The 15202-nt window shown below is 37.3% G+C and overlaps 1 protein-coding gene across 2 annotated transcripts in view; it reads left to right on the top strand.

The window, feature by feature from the left end:
* Nucleotides 1–15202, top strand: part of MARCHF5 (membrane associated ring-CH-type finger 5) — a 58483-nt gene that overhangs the window by 4437 nt on the left and 38844 nt on the right. For both annotated transcript variants that reach the window (XR_005528077.1, XM_039230195.1), the window contains exon 2: nucleotides 14460–14662. Coding sequence is in view for 1 of the 2 variants with exons in the window: in XM_039230195.1 (XP_039086126.1) it covers nucleotides 14460–14662 (203 nt within the window). In the remaining variant the exon portion in view is untranslated. The remainder of the gene's footprint in view (nucleotides 1–14459; nucleotides 14663–15202) is intronic.

The raw sequence follows: 15202 nt of genomic DNA on the forward strand, positions 1-15202 counted from the left end.
TTTTATAAATACTGTTTTGAATTCTGTGATACCCAGCAATTAAAGAGAATATATATATTCAGTGAATTGACATATTCTTTTTTTCTTAATCCATTCCCCTGTTTATGATATACTTAGGTCCTTATTTTCTATTAGCTCTCCCTATAATTTGACTTACTTAGGAAATCTAATACCTTTTTTACTTGGTCATCATGTCCTTGATATATATGTAATGAAGATGAAACTGATGACCACCACCCCCTAACTTCTTGAAATTATATTCTATTACACCATACTATTTCTCTATCTTTTGCTTTTTTTTTCCCCCTCATATATTATCTTACCTTTTCTCCCTTCAATCACATAAGTATAGTTTAAGCCTAAGCACTTACTATTCTTCTCTTCAGTGTACCCACTTACTATCTCACTTTCACTTGTATTTGAATGGCTCCCAGATGTGTGTCTTTATTCCTGACTGCTTTCCCACTTTTAGTGTCTCTTTCCTAGCTAGCCAAAATAGGTATTTCCATTTGTATATACATGGTATTACTAGCGCCTTAATGTATCTAAAACTAAACTGATATTTCCCTGGCTTTTACTTTTCTTCTCAATTTTTGGTCTTTGATTAGACCCCATCCTTCTAGTCCCCCATTTTTTTCTTTTCCTTTTTTTCTTTTTTGCTTTTTTCTCTCCAAATTCACTCATTAAATACTGTAGATTCTTTCTCTGGCTCTACTTTTTCTCTTCCAGTTTGACTTAGAATGGTACCAGAATTGGCCAAGGCATAATTATAATCACATCATTTCCATGCTTCAAAACCTGCCAGTCTACATCATCTATGGGGATAAAATATAAAGACCCTAATGAAAGGGTTTAGATCTATTAATGTAAGTCAGGCTCAACCTACCTTAATCATACTCTTCTGCTTTCCACTACATTTTCCTCTGAATATGTCATTTCCTTATTTTTGTTTTAGATGACTTCCTTGCTTTTAACACTTGCCTAACTCTTACCCTTCTTTAGAATTCAGCTCAAATATCACCTTGAAGCATTGCACAACTCCTTCAGAGTGAGTTTACTCCTTCCTGTGTTTCCATAGAAACTTTGTGCATTTATTACAGAAAATCACATCATATTGTAATTTTGTTAACCCACCTATCCCAGTCTTAGAGCCTTCCACACATACCTGATACTGCCACCACCATGTATGTTTAACTGGAAGTTCATTGAGGATGGAAACTATTGCCTATCCCACAAAGGCCTGATACATTGGAGACATTATTGAATCTGTGTCTTTCTTTTCATTGTTTATGACATATCAGTGCTTAGAATAATCTTTGCAGAAGCACCATTTAAAGAATCAATTCATTTGCTCAAAACCTTCTGTATTTTATTGTTTATTAAGCTTAAGTTCAAATGATTTAGCATGGCCTTCAAGACCTTTCATAATCATATATATATATTGTGCTCCCTATTATGTTTAAGACACTGAGTGTATGGCTGGCACCAACTACCTTTTTAAAGCTTTGCTTCTCTTCAAGAATGAGTATGTACAAGGACACCTGAGTGGCTCAGTCAGTTAAGTGTCCTACTTGATCTCAGATCAGATCTCGATCTCATGATCATGAGTTGAAGTCCTGTATTGGGGCATCACTGAGCATGAAGCCTATTTAAAAAGAAAAAAAAATAATGAGTATATACATGTTTGTTGCCAAGGCCAAACTGATTTGCTCACTGTCTTCTGAACACAAGATGTTCTTTTTAACATCTTTCAAAGGACTACCGGTTATTCAACACCCATTTTAGGTTCTGCCTCATTTATAAAGCTTTTCTGACAGTTTTAGCCAGAGGTATTTTCCCCCTCTTCTGCAGACTCTGTAGCAATCCTTTACATGTCACACATACATAACTCTCAGCTCTTCATAAGTTGATGAGAGATGATAATATTTAAATGGCACAGTGAAATAGACTGGAAGGAGTTTAGATCTCTGGTGAAAGCTCCTTTTGGCTGGTTAAAAGTACCTTAGAAAAAATGAAACAATTTCTTGTACTGGCTATAATTTTTTATAAGTAAGAAATGGAAAATTTTCTCAGAATTCACTACACATATGGCAGCATGGTGCAGTGAAAAAAGTCAGTGTTGGAATTGAGGCCTAGGTTGCATCCATGCCTCTCTGTGAAGCTTTGAGTAGATTACTTAGCCTTTTTAGTCTTTTGTTTCCTTGTTTATTTCAGATGGAAATAATTGGTCTTGCAGAGTTTATGAAGATCAGAAACAAAGGGGATGGCATGAATATATGCTTGATTGCTTTCATTGTAGTTTATTTCCCTTCAGTTTTACTCCTTGGTAATGTGTTGTGATTGTGGTTTTACCTTTTTGATGAATCCTGATACTTTAACTTCCATTCCACTTGAGTGAACAGACATACAAAGGGATTTTTAGTCTTCTTGATGGGATAGTTCCTGTTCCAGAATACATGAGGTGTGACACTTTTAATCCTGAGACAAAGCAGTGTGCATTTTTCCATTGCTAAGTGGGGCATTCCTTGCATTAACCAGAGTATGGATCTCTAAAGCATGTTCTGAATTAAGGACTGCTTGTTCTCTTTACTTAAAACAGTCCTGCAAATACATTGTTGAGGCACCATATATAATACAACAGCAGCAATTTAAAGCTTGTTTCACTGTTCTCTCTCCTACCTCCTGGAATTCTTCTGTTTTGCTACACTCCAGTTTTAAGCAAAGTGATCTCTAAGGCAGGAGCTTCTGATTTCCCAGATCTTTCTAATAATTCAAGATAAACACCTGCAATTTGAGTCCGTAAAGATAGATTTTACTGACAGTTTTATTAGATAACAATACCTATCTTATTTAGTAAATTTATGTACTGTTGAGAAACTTTTATTGATAAAGTTTCCTCCCTTTTTTTTCCATATGCTTTTAAAAAATAATCATATAAACAGTGGATGAGTCACAAATGAGTACTATGAAGTGAGCTTATCTTTGTCATCCATCCTTTCCTAACTAGTTTATAATGTCTAGCTTTGCTCCAGCTATGTTGGTCTTCTTACTGTCCATGATCATATGCTCATTTCTGTCTCTAAGCTTGTTTATGCAATTTTTCTTACTTTGAATAAGCTTATTCTTTTCATTCCCCAATCCAGCTTGAATTCTCATCTATAGTTACCTCCTTTTCATGAAACCATCTCAGCTGTTTTCGCCTTGTGCTTCTTACTGTCATCCTCACTTTTCTATATAACTTATTACTCACACTGTAACGTCTTTTCTTGACACTTAATGTAGTCCTTGTGGCATCAAATAATAAATGTACTTAGTGATACTCAAGTTGATTTAAGAGGAGATTTTGAATAATCTTAGGTTTTAGACAAACTAGCCATGTATTCTTTGAACAGTTTATAAAGTTACTGTTAGGATTTGTACCTGGAAAAAAGTTAGTTTTAAAATCATGTAGTATAAAATAATCTTTTGTAAAGGGTAGCATGTTATATATACAGATTTAGTGATATTACCAATACATTGAGGCTATACATTTATCTTAAAGAATAACAATCTTTAGATTCATTATTTTTTTCTTGTCTTCATATTGTGGTAATAGTGGTTTGTTCTTTAACCTCTGAGCCAGTTATGATAATTCCCAGGTTTCCCTTTACTTTGTAAAGTAATATGCCCCAACTTGCCAGGTGGGAATGTGTGAAAGTAAATAGTGTGTACATAGCAAGCAGGAGGCATTTAAAAAGCTAGTGGAAGGATGGGAAGCATGGATGGCTCGGTTAGTTAAGAGTCCAACTTTGCCTCAGGTCATGATCTCATGGTTGGTGGGTTTGGGCCCCACGTCAGGTTCTGTGCAGAAAGCTCAGTGCCTGGAGCCTGCATCGGATTCTGTGTCTCCCTCTCTCTCCCTGTCCCTCCCTCGCTCATCCTCTGTCTCTCTTAAAAATAAACATTAAAAAAAATTAAAACACTAATGGAAGGAAAAGAAGGGTGAAAGAAAATTAATTGAGAGTGTTTGAATGAATATCTTAAGCAGTGGTGGTGACCTGTTGAAAACTTGGGGGAGTGATTAGGAATCCAGGACTTCTTCCACTGAATACCAGAGTGCCACACAGAATTGGTTTATATGTTAATTTAGGTAACAAAGTGCATCCATAAAATCTAGCCATAGATGTAAAGTTGACACCATCTTTCTCATCGTTTTTAAGTTTATTTATTTATTTTTAGAGAGGGAGGGATAGAGCTCAAGCAGGGAGGGGAAGAGAGGAAGAGAAAGAATTCCTCCAAGCAGGCTCCGTGCTATCAGTGCAAAGCCCAGTCCGGGGCTCCATTCTAGGAACCTTGAGATTATGACCTGAGCCAAAACCAAGAGTCAGACACTTAACCAGCTGAGCCACTCAGGCACCCCAGCCAGGCACCATTCTTCTCTTTTTCAGTACCATTATTACTAGTGTTCGTTGGTGGTAATATATATGGCAGGCAATGCTTAGGTAGTTTCATGATCTCTTGTTCAATCTTTTGCAATAGGAGATCTTAACATTAAACCTTTTTAATGCTCATCATTCCTTTGGCAGACTGGTTAAACCTGTGGGTTCCTGCTCAGAATGTTTTGAAAGAAGAAAACAAAATATCAGAAATGAGGGGCGCCTGGGTGGCTCAGTCAGTTAAATGTCCAACTTTTCATTTCAGCTCAGGTCATGATCTCACCTTTGGTAAGTCCGAGCTTTGTATCGGGCTCTGCACTGGCAGTTTGGAGCCTGCTCGAATTTCTCTCTCTCTGCCCTTCCCTCACTTGCCCTCTCTCTTTCAAAATAAACCCAAAAAAAGAAAAAAAGAAATGAAACCAATCAACATATTAAAAATCTGATATAGTAATATGAGCTTTATATTATACCTTAAAATACAAGATGTATTGGTTGGTCTGATAACTACATTCAAATTAGCAATGAGCTAAATGTTATTTTGGGATCTGCACAGCTAGCTGTAAAGTAATATGAAAATTTCTGGTCACTATACTAATTTCTAATTGCTCTGCTGTTAATATTACTATGGCTTGCTTACATTCGTCATTGGCAGAAAATTAAATTTTATTTAGAGGTTAGTAAAAGTGAAGTTGTAATTTCCTTCCCCATCCAAATTTTCTGGGGTAAATTTTCATGTACCCCAGATTAAGAACCCCTGCTTTCCAATACAAGAGATTCTGTCGCTACACCTATAATAAGTGGTGAGTAGGGGTTTGAACTGAGCAGTCTGGCTCCATATCCCAAGTTCTTTACTCAGTTAGAACATCCTGAAATTACATGGTCTTTTCCCCACATTAAGCTACCTCTTTTCCTTAAGAGAAGCAAAAAATCTTAAGCATTTTACTTATTGTTTAAATTAAAAACCAAATAATTTAAAATTTTTTACGTTGACTGTAAAATGAAATTTCATTTCCGTATTATGGTGAATACAGTATTTGAGACTTAAAAAGGGAATAAAGAAGGGAAAAGAAGAATGGCTATAACAGAGATTCTCAAATCGTAGATATTGTGACCACCTGTAGGGCTTGTTAGAATGTAAGCAGTTCCTCAAAAAATTAAAAATGAATACAATATGATTCAACAGTGCCACTTCTGGGTGTATATCTCAAAGAATTGAAAGCAGGGTCTCAAATATTTATACATCCATGTTCATGGCAGTGTTATTTATTCACAGTAGCTAAATATGGAAGCAACCCAAGTATCAAACAATGAATAGATAAGCAAAATGTGGTATATACACATACAATGGAATATTATTCAGCCTTTAAAAGGAAGGATATTCTGCTGTGTGTTATGGGATGGATGAACTTTGAGGACATTATGCTAAGGGAAGTAAGCCATTCAAAGACAAATACTGGATGATTCCACTTACATCAGGTACTTAGAATAGTCAAAACCATAAAGACATTATAATGGTGGTTGTCAGGGGCAGGGGAAAGGACGGTTAGGGAGTTGTTTAATAGGTATAGAGTTTTAGTTTTACAACATGAAGAGAGCTGTAAGATGAGTGGTGATGATTGTACAACATTGTGAATGTATTTAATACCACTAAATTGTACACTTAAAAATGGTTAATATGGTGGGGTGCCTGGGTAGCTCAGGCGGTTGAGCATTCAACTCTTGATTTTGGCTCAGGTCATGATCCCCGGGTCATGGAATTGAGCCTCATGTATCAGACAACGTGCTGAGCATGGAACCTGCTTAAGATTCCCTCTCTGTCTCCCTCCACCCAACTCTTTCCCACCTCAAAAACAAACAAAAATAGTGGGGCACGTGGGTGGCTCAGTCAGTAAGCTTCCAACTTCTGCTCAGGTCATGATCTTGTGGCCCATGAGCTTGAGCCCCACCTTGGGCTCTGCTGACAGCTCAGAGCCTGGAGCCTTCTTCCAATTCTGTCTCCCTCTCTCTGCCCCTCCCCTTCTCACGTTTTCTCTCTCTCTCTCTCTCTCTCTCTCAAATAAACATTTAAAAAAATTTAATAGTTAAGATGATATATTTTATGTGTATTTTGCCACAATAAAAAATTTTAAATTAAAAAAAAAATTTTAAGTTTATTTTGAGAGAGACAGCATCAGGTCCCTCCCCCGTTTCTGATTCTTTTGGTCTTGGGTGGGACCTGAGAATTTGCATTTCTAGTAAATTCTCAAATGATGTTTCTGCATCAGATTGATCACTGCTTTCTTTTTTTAATTTTTTTTTTTTGTTTTATTTATTTCTGAGAGAGAGAGACCCAGCATGAGCAGGGGAGGGTCAGAGAGAGAGGGAGACACAGAATCTGAAACAGGTTCCAGGCTCTGAGCTAGCTGTCCTTACAGAGCCCGACGCGGGGCTCAAACCCAGGAAGCGTGAGATCATGACCTGAGTCGAAGTCAGATGCTTAACTGACTGAGCCACCAGGCACCCCTTGAACACTACTAAGAGATTGGAGGATTGAAGGTGGGCAGAGAATAACTTAAAGAGAAATTTAGAGTTTGGTCTGAAATTACAACCTCTTCTAAGGTATGGACTATGAAAAATTTTTGGCTTTGTCCTTTGAAATGGGAAATAGCCAGTTATTCTCACTTTTTAGGATATTCAAAATGGATCCCATAAGTCATAACATTAAAATTGTAATAACTTGAATTAAAGTAGAATTGTTATATTGACCCTGAATGTAAATATGGCATCATCAGTAAAAAATTTTAATTTCAAAATGTTGGGTTTTCTCTTTTTTTATCTGTGTTTATCTAAGAAAAGACCTGATCCAGTAGCAAAATTAAGAACACACTTTGCCCAGTGTAAGAAATAGAAAAGCTTGCAAGATTCAGAGTACTTGCAGTAGAAATTAGGTGTATTTAAGGCTTGTCTGTTCAAGTTCTGGACAGTGAGAAACAAAGCTGTTGACAAAAAATATTGTGTGTATTTGTAAAAGCTAATTGGAGTTTATATCCTATGATTGTTCTGAGGCCATCTCTTATATCTGATTTTTCACACTATCAAAATTGTTTGAGTTGCACATGTTGGGAAATCTACCCCAAACTGGTTAAACTTAAAACATACACACACCTCTAGGTTTATGTAAGTGAACAGGGCAGGAGTATATTTAGCTTTAAGCACAGCTTGATCCATGTCTCAAAGCCATCAGTTTCCATCTTTCAGCTTCCTCTGGTTTCTTTAGGCTGCACATGGTGATTCTCCTGTCAGTAATACCATTATACCTTCATTTAGCTTCACACTTTCCTGCCTTAAAGCTCTGTAGAAAAGAGAAAGCCTGTGTACCAGTTTTCTCAGCAAAAATTCTGAGATTCACTCTGATTAAACCAGCTTCATGGGCTCAGTCTTCCAAGCACTATAATTTGTAGGTAAGACACACCCTTAAACCAGTCTAAGGATTACTTTTCCTGGAGCTGGGGATGGGGGAGGACTAACTGCCTAAACCACATACAGGACTGATGTTAGAGGGAAGGATGGTATTCCATAGAAAGTGTGGAATACTATTTGTTCCTTAGAAGAGAAATTGTGCTGTACATTAAACCACAAGCTTCTACTCTCTCATTCTAAGATCTTGAGAAACTGTAAACCCATCATTTTTAATCCCCCTTTCTCCCTAAATTAAGGCAGAGAACTAGAGAATAAATAGCTGAAATAGATTTCACCAAAAAGGGAGTTAGGTTATGGGTAATCAAAGAGGGAAAGCATAATTATAAGACCTACTCAGCTGTTGTTCCTGGTCAGTCTATCAGAAGTTTTTAAAAAATGAGGAAAGGATTCATGCACATTCATATTTTGTTCCCTCCCCTTTTTTCCAGCCCTGAAGACGAGTAACTCTATCTTATATAATATATGCTGTTTGCCTAAAAACATTCATGTAACCATCTTTTTTATATGCTTTAAGTTAATTTCCCATGTGCCTGGCCCTTCAAACAGACTAATGTTCTTTCCAAATGAAATATATTAAACTCCTATGTAGTAAGGTTGTAAATCAATTAATAAATTCTTTAGAAATTAACATTTTCTGTAGTGTTAACTTTTTTTTTAAGTGAACATAACCTCAAGATTTTTTTGTCTTCCTAATAAAATATGAAGCATAGAACTGGACCATGTGGCCCTTTCTCTTATCTTCTCCCAGTTCAGAATGCTTGCCTCTCAATAGCCAGCATTCTCTTAGGTCTGCAGTTGGGCTCAACACATTAAAGCCTCAGCACAATCTTCTTTGTAGTTTTAGCCTTTTTCCAGAAAAATCAGCTTAGTCTGCCCACCATAGCCATTCTCCTTCCTGTCATAACGCCACTTTCCCTGGACATAATCTTTGCCTTCCCCTTGTATTGTGTCACTTCACAGAGTTGGTGCTTGCAACACTTCTTATAGAAAGTCCGGCAGGTTTTTAAGAATTCACCATGGTTGCAAGGGTGCTGTCAGCATGCATAGTTCTATACTGTTATTTATATGAAAAAAGCACTTATTTCCGACTTAAGCAAACCTAGTAAATGTCTACATAACGGTTTGCTTTCACCAGTCTTTCTACCTGTTATTTTTTTCCTACCTGCCATTTTTCTATACCAACAGTTCTCAAATTTTATCTCAGGATCCCATTCAGAGAATTCAAGGCCCTTCTGCAGAGTTTCGGATTAACTAGCTTTGGGGTGGAACCAGAGAATTTGCAGGTTCCCAAGTGATCTTGAATCTGCTGGTCAGGAAACTTCGTTTCAAGAATCTCTGTAATCACTTGTCCCTGCCTTTGCTAATTTCTACTATCACTCTTCTCTGAAGCCTTCTCTGATCTATCCAGATTGATCCTTCAGTTTTTTCTTAAGGTATACATATGGTAACTTCACTGGAACCTTAAATCTCTTCTGTTTATTGGATGTGACCCCAATTAACTTACAGGATTTTCCAAATAGATAAACTCTTCCATTAATTTTGTTTGTGCAACCACATGGACCCGGTTAATACTCAGTAAGTGTTGTTGGCAACGTCTATGCTATTGTTAGAAATTTCCATTTCATATTTATCTGTATCTAAACTATAATTTTTAGATGAAGTGATTTAGTGTTATCAGAAGTTTATTATTTAATCTCAAATGACCACCATCAGATTAATTCTGTAACAGTTGAAATAAAGAGAAAATGGATGTGGTAAATTGGTAGGTGTTGAAATTCAGGCAAACTTTTTGAGAGTATTGGTATCAGTAAGGTTTCTTTTATTACCTCCTCTGTAAGATAATTTCAGTTAATCTGTATTGAGCCTTAGCTTCAAAACTCAAATTTGTAGACTATATACTATCACTATGAATCAAACAATAAAACAAGGTTATTTGTGTTCACAATTCTTATTAGGCTTAACTCCTAATGAGTTTCCACTATAAATCACTGTTTAACTACCGTATCTATCTTAGTTATGAAATAAAAACATCTGAAAGTGCTTGCTTTAAAAGTCAGTTGAGGGGCGCCTGGGTGGCTTAGTCGGTTAAGTGTCCGACTTTCGCTTAGGTCATGATCTCACAGTTCGTGGGTTCGTGCCCCGCGTCGGGCTCTGTGCTGACTGCCAGCTCAGAGCCTGGAGCCTGTTTCAGTCTGTGACTCCCTCTCTCTCTGACCCTCCCCTGCTCATGCTGTCTCTCTCTCTCTCCTAAAAATAAATAAACATTTAAATAAATAAATAAATAAATAAAAAAAAGTAGAGTACCTTCTAAAAAGTAAAACTGTAAAAGTGATTGGGGTGAAATATACTGATGCCTCAACATTGAAATGCATCAGAAAAAAAGATGGATTGATAAATGAATATGTAGTAAAGGACATATAAAGCAAAATTACAAGAATTATAGAATGTAGATATTGAGGATATGGGTAGTCACGGAACAGTTTTTCAGCTTTTTTGGAAAGCTGAAAATGTGAAATTTTTCATAATAAAATTTTAGGGAAGGGGCACCTGGGTGGCTCAGTCATTTATTTGAACATCCCACTCTTGATCTTGGTTCAGGTCATGATCTCACAGTTAGTGAGAATGAGCCCCCTGTCAGACTCTGCACTGACAGCATGGAGCCTGCTTGGGATTCTCTCTCTCTGCCCCTCCCCTACTTATGTGCTCGCTCTCTCTCAAAATAAATAAATAAACTTAAAAATTTTTTAAGAAAAATAAACTTATACTAACCAAAATTTATGGGGAATATAGTTATACAGGTATTTGCGTTAGATTGAAATAAGACATTGTCACTGATGTAGGTCAAAAACAGACGAATATAGGCAATTTCATTTTGTTCAACCTGGTACTAAGGTTGTTTTGATTAGATATATTTTTACATTTTATTTTTTTCCTGGTGACTGGAATTGGGTTTATTCAGTTCACCTTAATACTGATTAATTATGCTGGTCTACATGTACTTAGCTACATCTACTGCTCAGAGAAGAACCTGAAGGTCTGTAGGTATTATGCCTGTTTTGTTATCAAAACTATATATCTCATTTCCCAGAGGTATACAAATATAAAATCACCTCATTTGCAGGGCACATATATTCTAACACCGCAGTTACCAAGTCTGTTTGCTCCATACTTGTCAATTAAAATTTATGCAAAACTTTGTAAATTATATAGTTATATCCCAGTCAAACCACAGACAGTGATGATGGTTGCACAATTAGAACGTACATCATACTACTAAATTATACTCTTAAAAATGGTAAAAGTTGTAAATTTTATGTATATTTTCCCACAATAAAATTTAAAAGATGGCGAGAAGGAAGGGACACTTTTAGATAACCATAAGGTAGTATGAGAGCCAAGACAGCTTGGCTGAGGTGGGTCATTTTGCTTAACCAACAAACGCTGCATATCTCCCATTTTTATATCAGTTGTATGAAACCTTTCTGAATTTGAAAGCTGAGTATAAAGTCACAATTTTGGATGTTGTTGCTATGTATTTTTCCCCTATTGTGGGGTGCCTGGCTGGCTCACTCAGTGGAGTGTGCAAATCTTGTTCTAAGAGTCATGAGTTCAAGCCCCACATTTGGATGTGGAGCTTACTTTAAAAAAAAAAAAAAAAAAGGAAAGAAAGTTGTTGGGTTTTTGTTTTTTGTTTTTTTACCTCTTCTAATTGGAAGTTTTTAATTGGAGCACACAGTTAAAATATATGTTGTTCTACAAGGACTGGAGACTGGAGACCTCATTCATCTACTGTACCTGACTATATAGTCTTTCCATTGAGCAGAGTTAAGCTAGTTGTTCCGACAGAAGCAATTCATTTAATTAAATGAAAAGTACAAAGTAGATAGATGGACACCTGGGTGGCTCATTTGGTTAAGTGTCCAGCTTCAGCTCAGGTCATGATCTCACTGTTTGTGGGTTTGAGCCCCATGTCAGGATCTATGCTGACAGCTTGGAGTCTGAAGCCTGCTTTGGATTGTGTCTCCTCTCTCTGTCCCTTCCCTGCTAGTGTGTGTTCACACATGTTCTCTCTCTCAAAAATGAATAAACATTAAAATTTTTAAAGAAAAGTACCCAGTAGATAACAAGCTTTAATTAGCAGGGGTTTTTTTTTTTTGTTTTGTTTTTTTTATTTCTAGGAGAGAGAGAGCATGAGCAGGGAAGGGTCAGAGAGAGAGGGAGACACAGACTCTGAAACAGGCTCCAGGCTCTGAGCTGGCAGTCAGCACAGAGCCCGACTCGGGGCTCGAACCCACGAACCGCGAGATCATGACCTAAGCGAAAGTCGGACGCTTAACCGACTAAGCCACCCAGGCGCCCCTAATTAGCAGTTTTTAATTGTACATACTTTAATGGGGTGGGGAGAAGTAAATGGTCTCATGGAGTTAAACTGTATTTGCCCTAATGAAAATCAGTGTCAATTTGTGTCAGTTGGGTAAAAAAAAATTACAACCTAATTCCACAAGAACAAAGACTTCATGAAGTACTCTCTCTTTTTTTAAGTTTGTTTATTTTGAGAGTATGAGTATGCATATGCACATGTAGGGGAGGAGCAGAGTGAGAATCCCAAGCAGGCTCCATCCCAGGGTTTGAACTCACAAACCATGAGATTGTCACCTGAGCTGAAATCAAGAGTCGGACACCCAACTGACTGAGCCATCAAGGTGCCCCTAGACTTAATGAGGTATTCTTAAAAGCAAAATGGGGGGTGGGCTCCAGGGTGGCTCAGTCCCTTGAGCCTTGTCCTGATTTTGGCTCAGGTCATGATTCCAGAGTTGTGGGATAAAATCCTGCTGAGCAAGGAGCTTGCTTGGGATTCTCTCCCTCTGCCCCTCATTCCCACTTGGACATGTGCGCGCGCGCGCGCTCTCTCTCTCTCTCTCTCTCTCTCTCTCTCAGAAAAGCAAAATAGGGAAAAAAATTTTTTTAACTTTTTTAAGTTTCCATTATTTTTGAGGGAAAGAGCACGTGCGAGTGGCAGAGGGGCAGAGAGAGAGAATTTAAAGGAGGCACTTAGCTGTCATCATAGAGCCTGATGTGGGGGCTCAGTCTCCAGGACCAGTAAGGTCATGACCTGAGCTGAAATTAAGAATTGGATGCTTAAGCCACCCAGGCGCCCCTGGAATATGTTTTAAAATTAACCATCTCAACAGAATTTTTTAAAAAAAATTTTTTTTAACATTTATTTATTTTTGATAGACAGAGACAGAACACAAGTGGGGAAGGAACAGAGAGAGACTGAGACACAGAATCCCAAGCAGGCTCCAGGCTCTGAGCTGTCAGCACATAGCCCAACGCGGGGCTCAAACTCACAAACCGTGAGATCATGACCTGAGAAGTTGGACATTTAACCGACGGAGCCATCCAGGCACCCCTCAATAGAATTTTTAATATAAACATCTCAGAATTGAGACTTCTAAATTTCAAATATAATATTCCACAACAAAAGAAAATTACTCATAATTGAAACATGTAGGCCCAAATTTACTATGACTATCCTGAAACAATTTATCCTGATATCTTTATCTCTTACCTTTTTTTTTTTAAAGAGTGAATAATCTTTCTTCTCATAGTCATTCTTTATTGGAAAGAGAAATAATTTTCCCCCTCCATTGAAAATTGAATGAGACCATAGTGAAATTATTTGTATAGTACTTAAGTTTTCCAAGTTAAAGAGGTTTAGTGTTGTTGAAATGGGGAAAATACTGAATTTCACATATTTCTGTGCTTACCACTCCCCAAAGAATTATTAGGGTCTTCTAAAACAAAAGCAGCTTGGGGCGCCTGGGTGGCTCAGTTGGTTAAGCGACCAACTTCGGCTCAGGTCATGATCTCAAGGTACGTGAGTTTGAGCCCCATGTTGGGCTCTGTGCTGACAGCTGGCTCAGAGCCTGGAGCCTGCTTCAGATTCTGTATCTCCATCTCTCTGACCCTCCCTTGCCCATACTGTCTCTCTCTCTCTTCTCTCTCTCAGAAATAAATAAAACATTTATATATATGTGTATATATAAAATAAAAGCAGCTTGAGGGTGTCTTTTTGCACTCTGATTCTTTTTTTAATTTTTTTTTAACGTTTATTTATTTTTGAGACAGAGACAGACTTGAATGGGGGAGGGTGAGAGAGAGAGGGAGACAAAGAATCTGAAGCAGGCTCCAGGCTCTGAGCTGTTAGCACAGAGCCCGACATGGAGCTCTAGCTCAACAGACCGCAAGATTATGACCCGAGCCAAAGTTGGCCGCTTAACTGACAGCCACCCAGGCGCCCCTGCACTCTGATTTTTAAGAGAAAGTGAAGAATTATTAGAAAGATGGAATTACATAAAAGCAAATTTCAAAAAAACAAGATTCTGCAGAAGAATACAAGGAAAAATAGAAAAAGAAGAAACTCCTACTGGAACTCTATTGATTGTTTTGTCACCTTGGTATTTGAATGTAAAATGGAGGTTCTGTATTATAACATAGTAGGTTCATCTCATTAAGTGAGAGCTGCAGTGGAAGGAGGTTGGGGTCTTAAAGATAACCTCATTATTTCTCTTTAATTTACAGAAGTTGCTGGGTGTGCTTTGCCACTGATGAAGATGATAGAACAGCTGAATGGGTGAGACCATGCAGGTGCAGAGGATCTACAAAATGGGTTCACCAGGCTTGTCTACAGCGCTGGGTAGATGAAAAACAAAGAGGAAACAGTACAGCCAGAGTGGCATGTCCTCAATGCAATGCTGAATACTTAATAGTTTTTCCAAAGTTGGGTAAGCAGATCATTAAAAACAACAAAGATATATGTGATGTTTTTTAACTCTATGATCTCAGGTTTATTTAAAAGTGACCTATCTCTTTGCTTTTTTGTAAATTTCTCTATTCCTTTTCTGTTATCTCCTAAGTGTTATTTGTTTTGCTAATAGTTTACATTATCCTTAATATATCCTCAAATCACCCATTTGTCTGTGTATTAAATTTTTTTTATTTTGGTTGAGTGGATAAAAAACTGGGACATCTGACTCTGGATAAAATCAAATAACAAAACTATAATAAAAAGCTGACCAGAAGAGCCTTATTGTTTGGAGACCATTGATGTATGAGGAAGAAGACAGTAATGTGTTCTTTCTAATACTTATCCTTAATTCTTCTATTAAGGAATAAAAGGGAAGTTAAAGACTTAATTGACAGTGTTAATCTCATCTTTGGAATACCAATTTATGTGGTTATTCTCCATGAAAACTATTTTCTTCTTTCTGCAACTTGGGCAGGCAAGGAATAAGCAAAGATCTTTTAGAATGGGACTAGCATTG

This window comes from Hyaena hyaena, unplaced genomic scaffold, assembly GCF_003009895.1.
Source record: "Hyaena hyaena isolate Hyena2069 unplaced genomic scaffold, ASM300989v1 scaffold_44, whole genome shotgun sequence".
Classification (NCBI taxonomy): domain Eukaryota; kingdom Metazoa; phylum Chordata; class Mammalia; order Carnivora; family Hyaenidae; genus Hyaena; species Hyaena hyaena.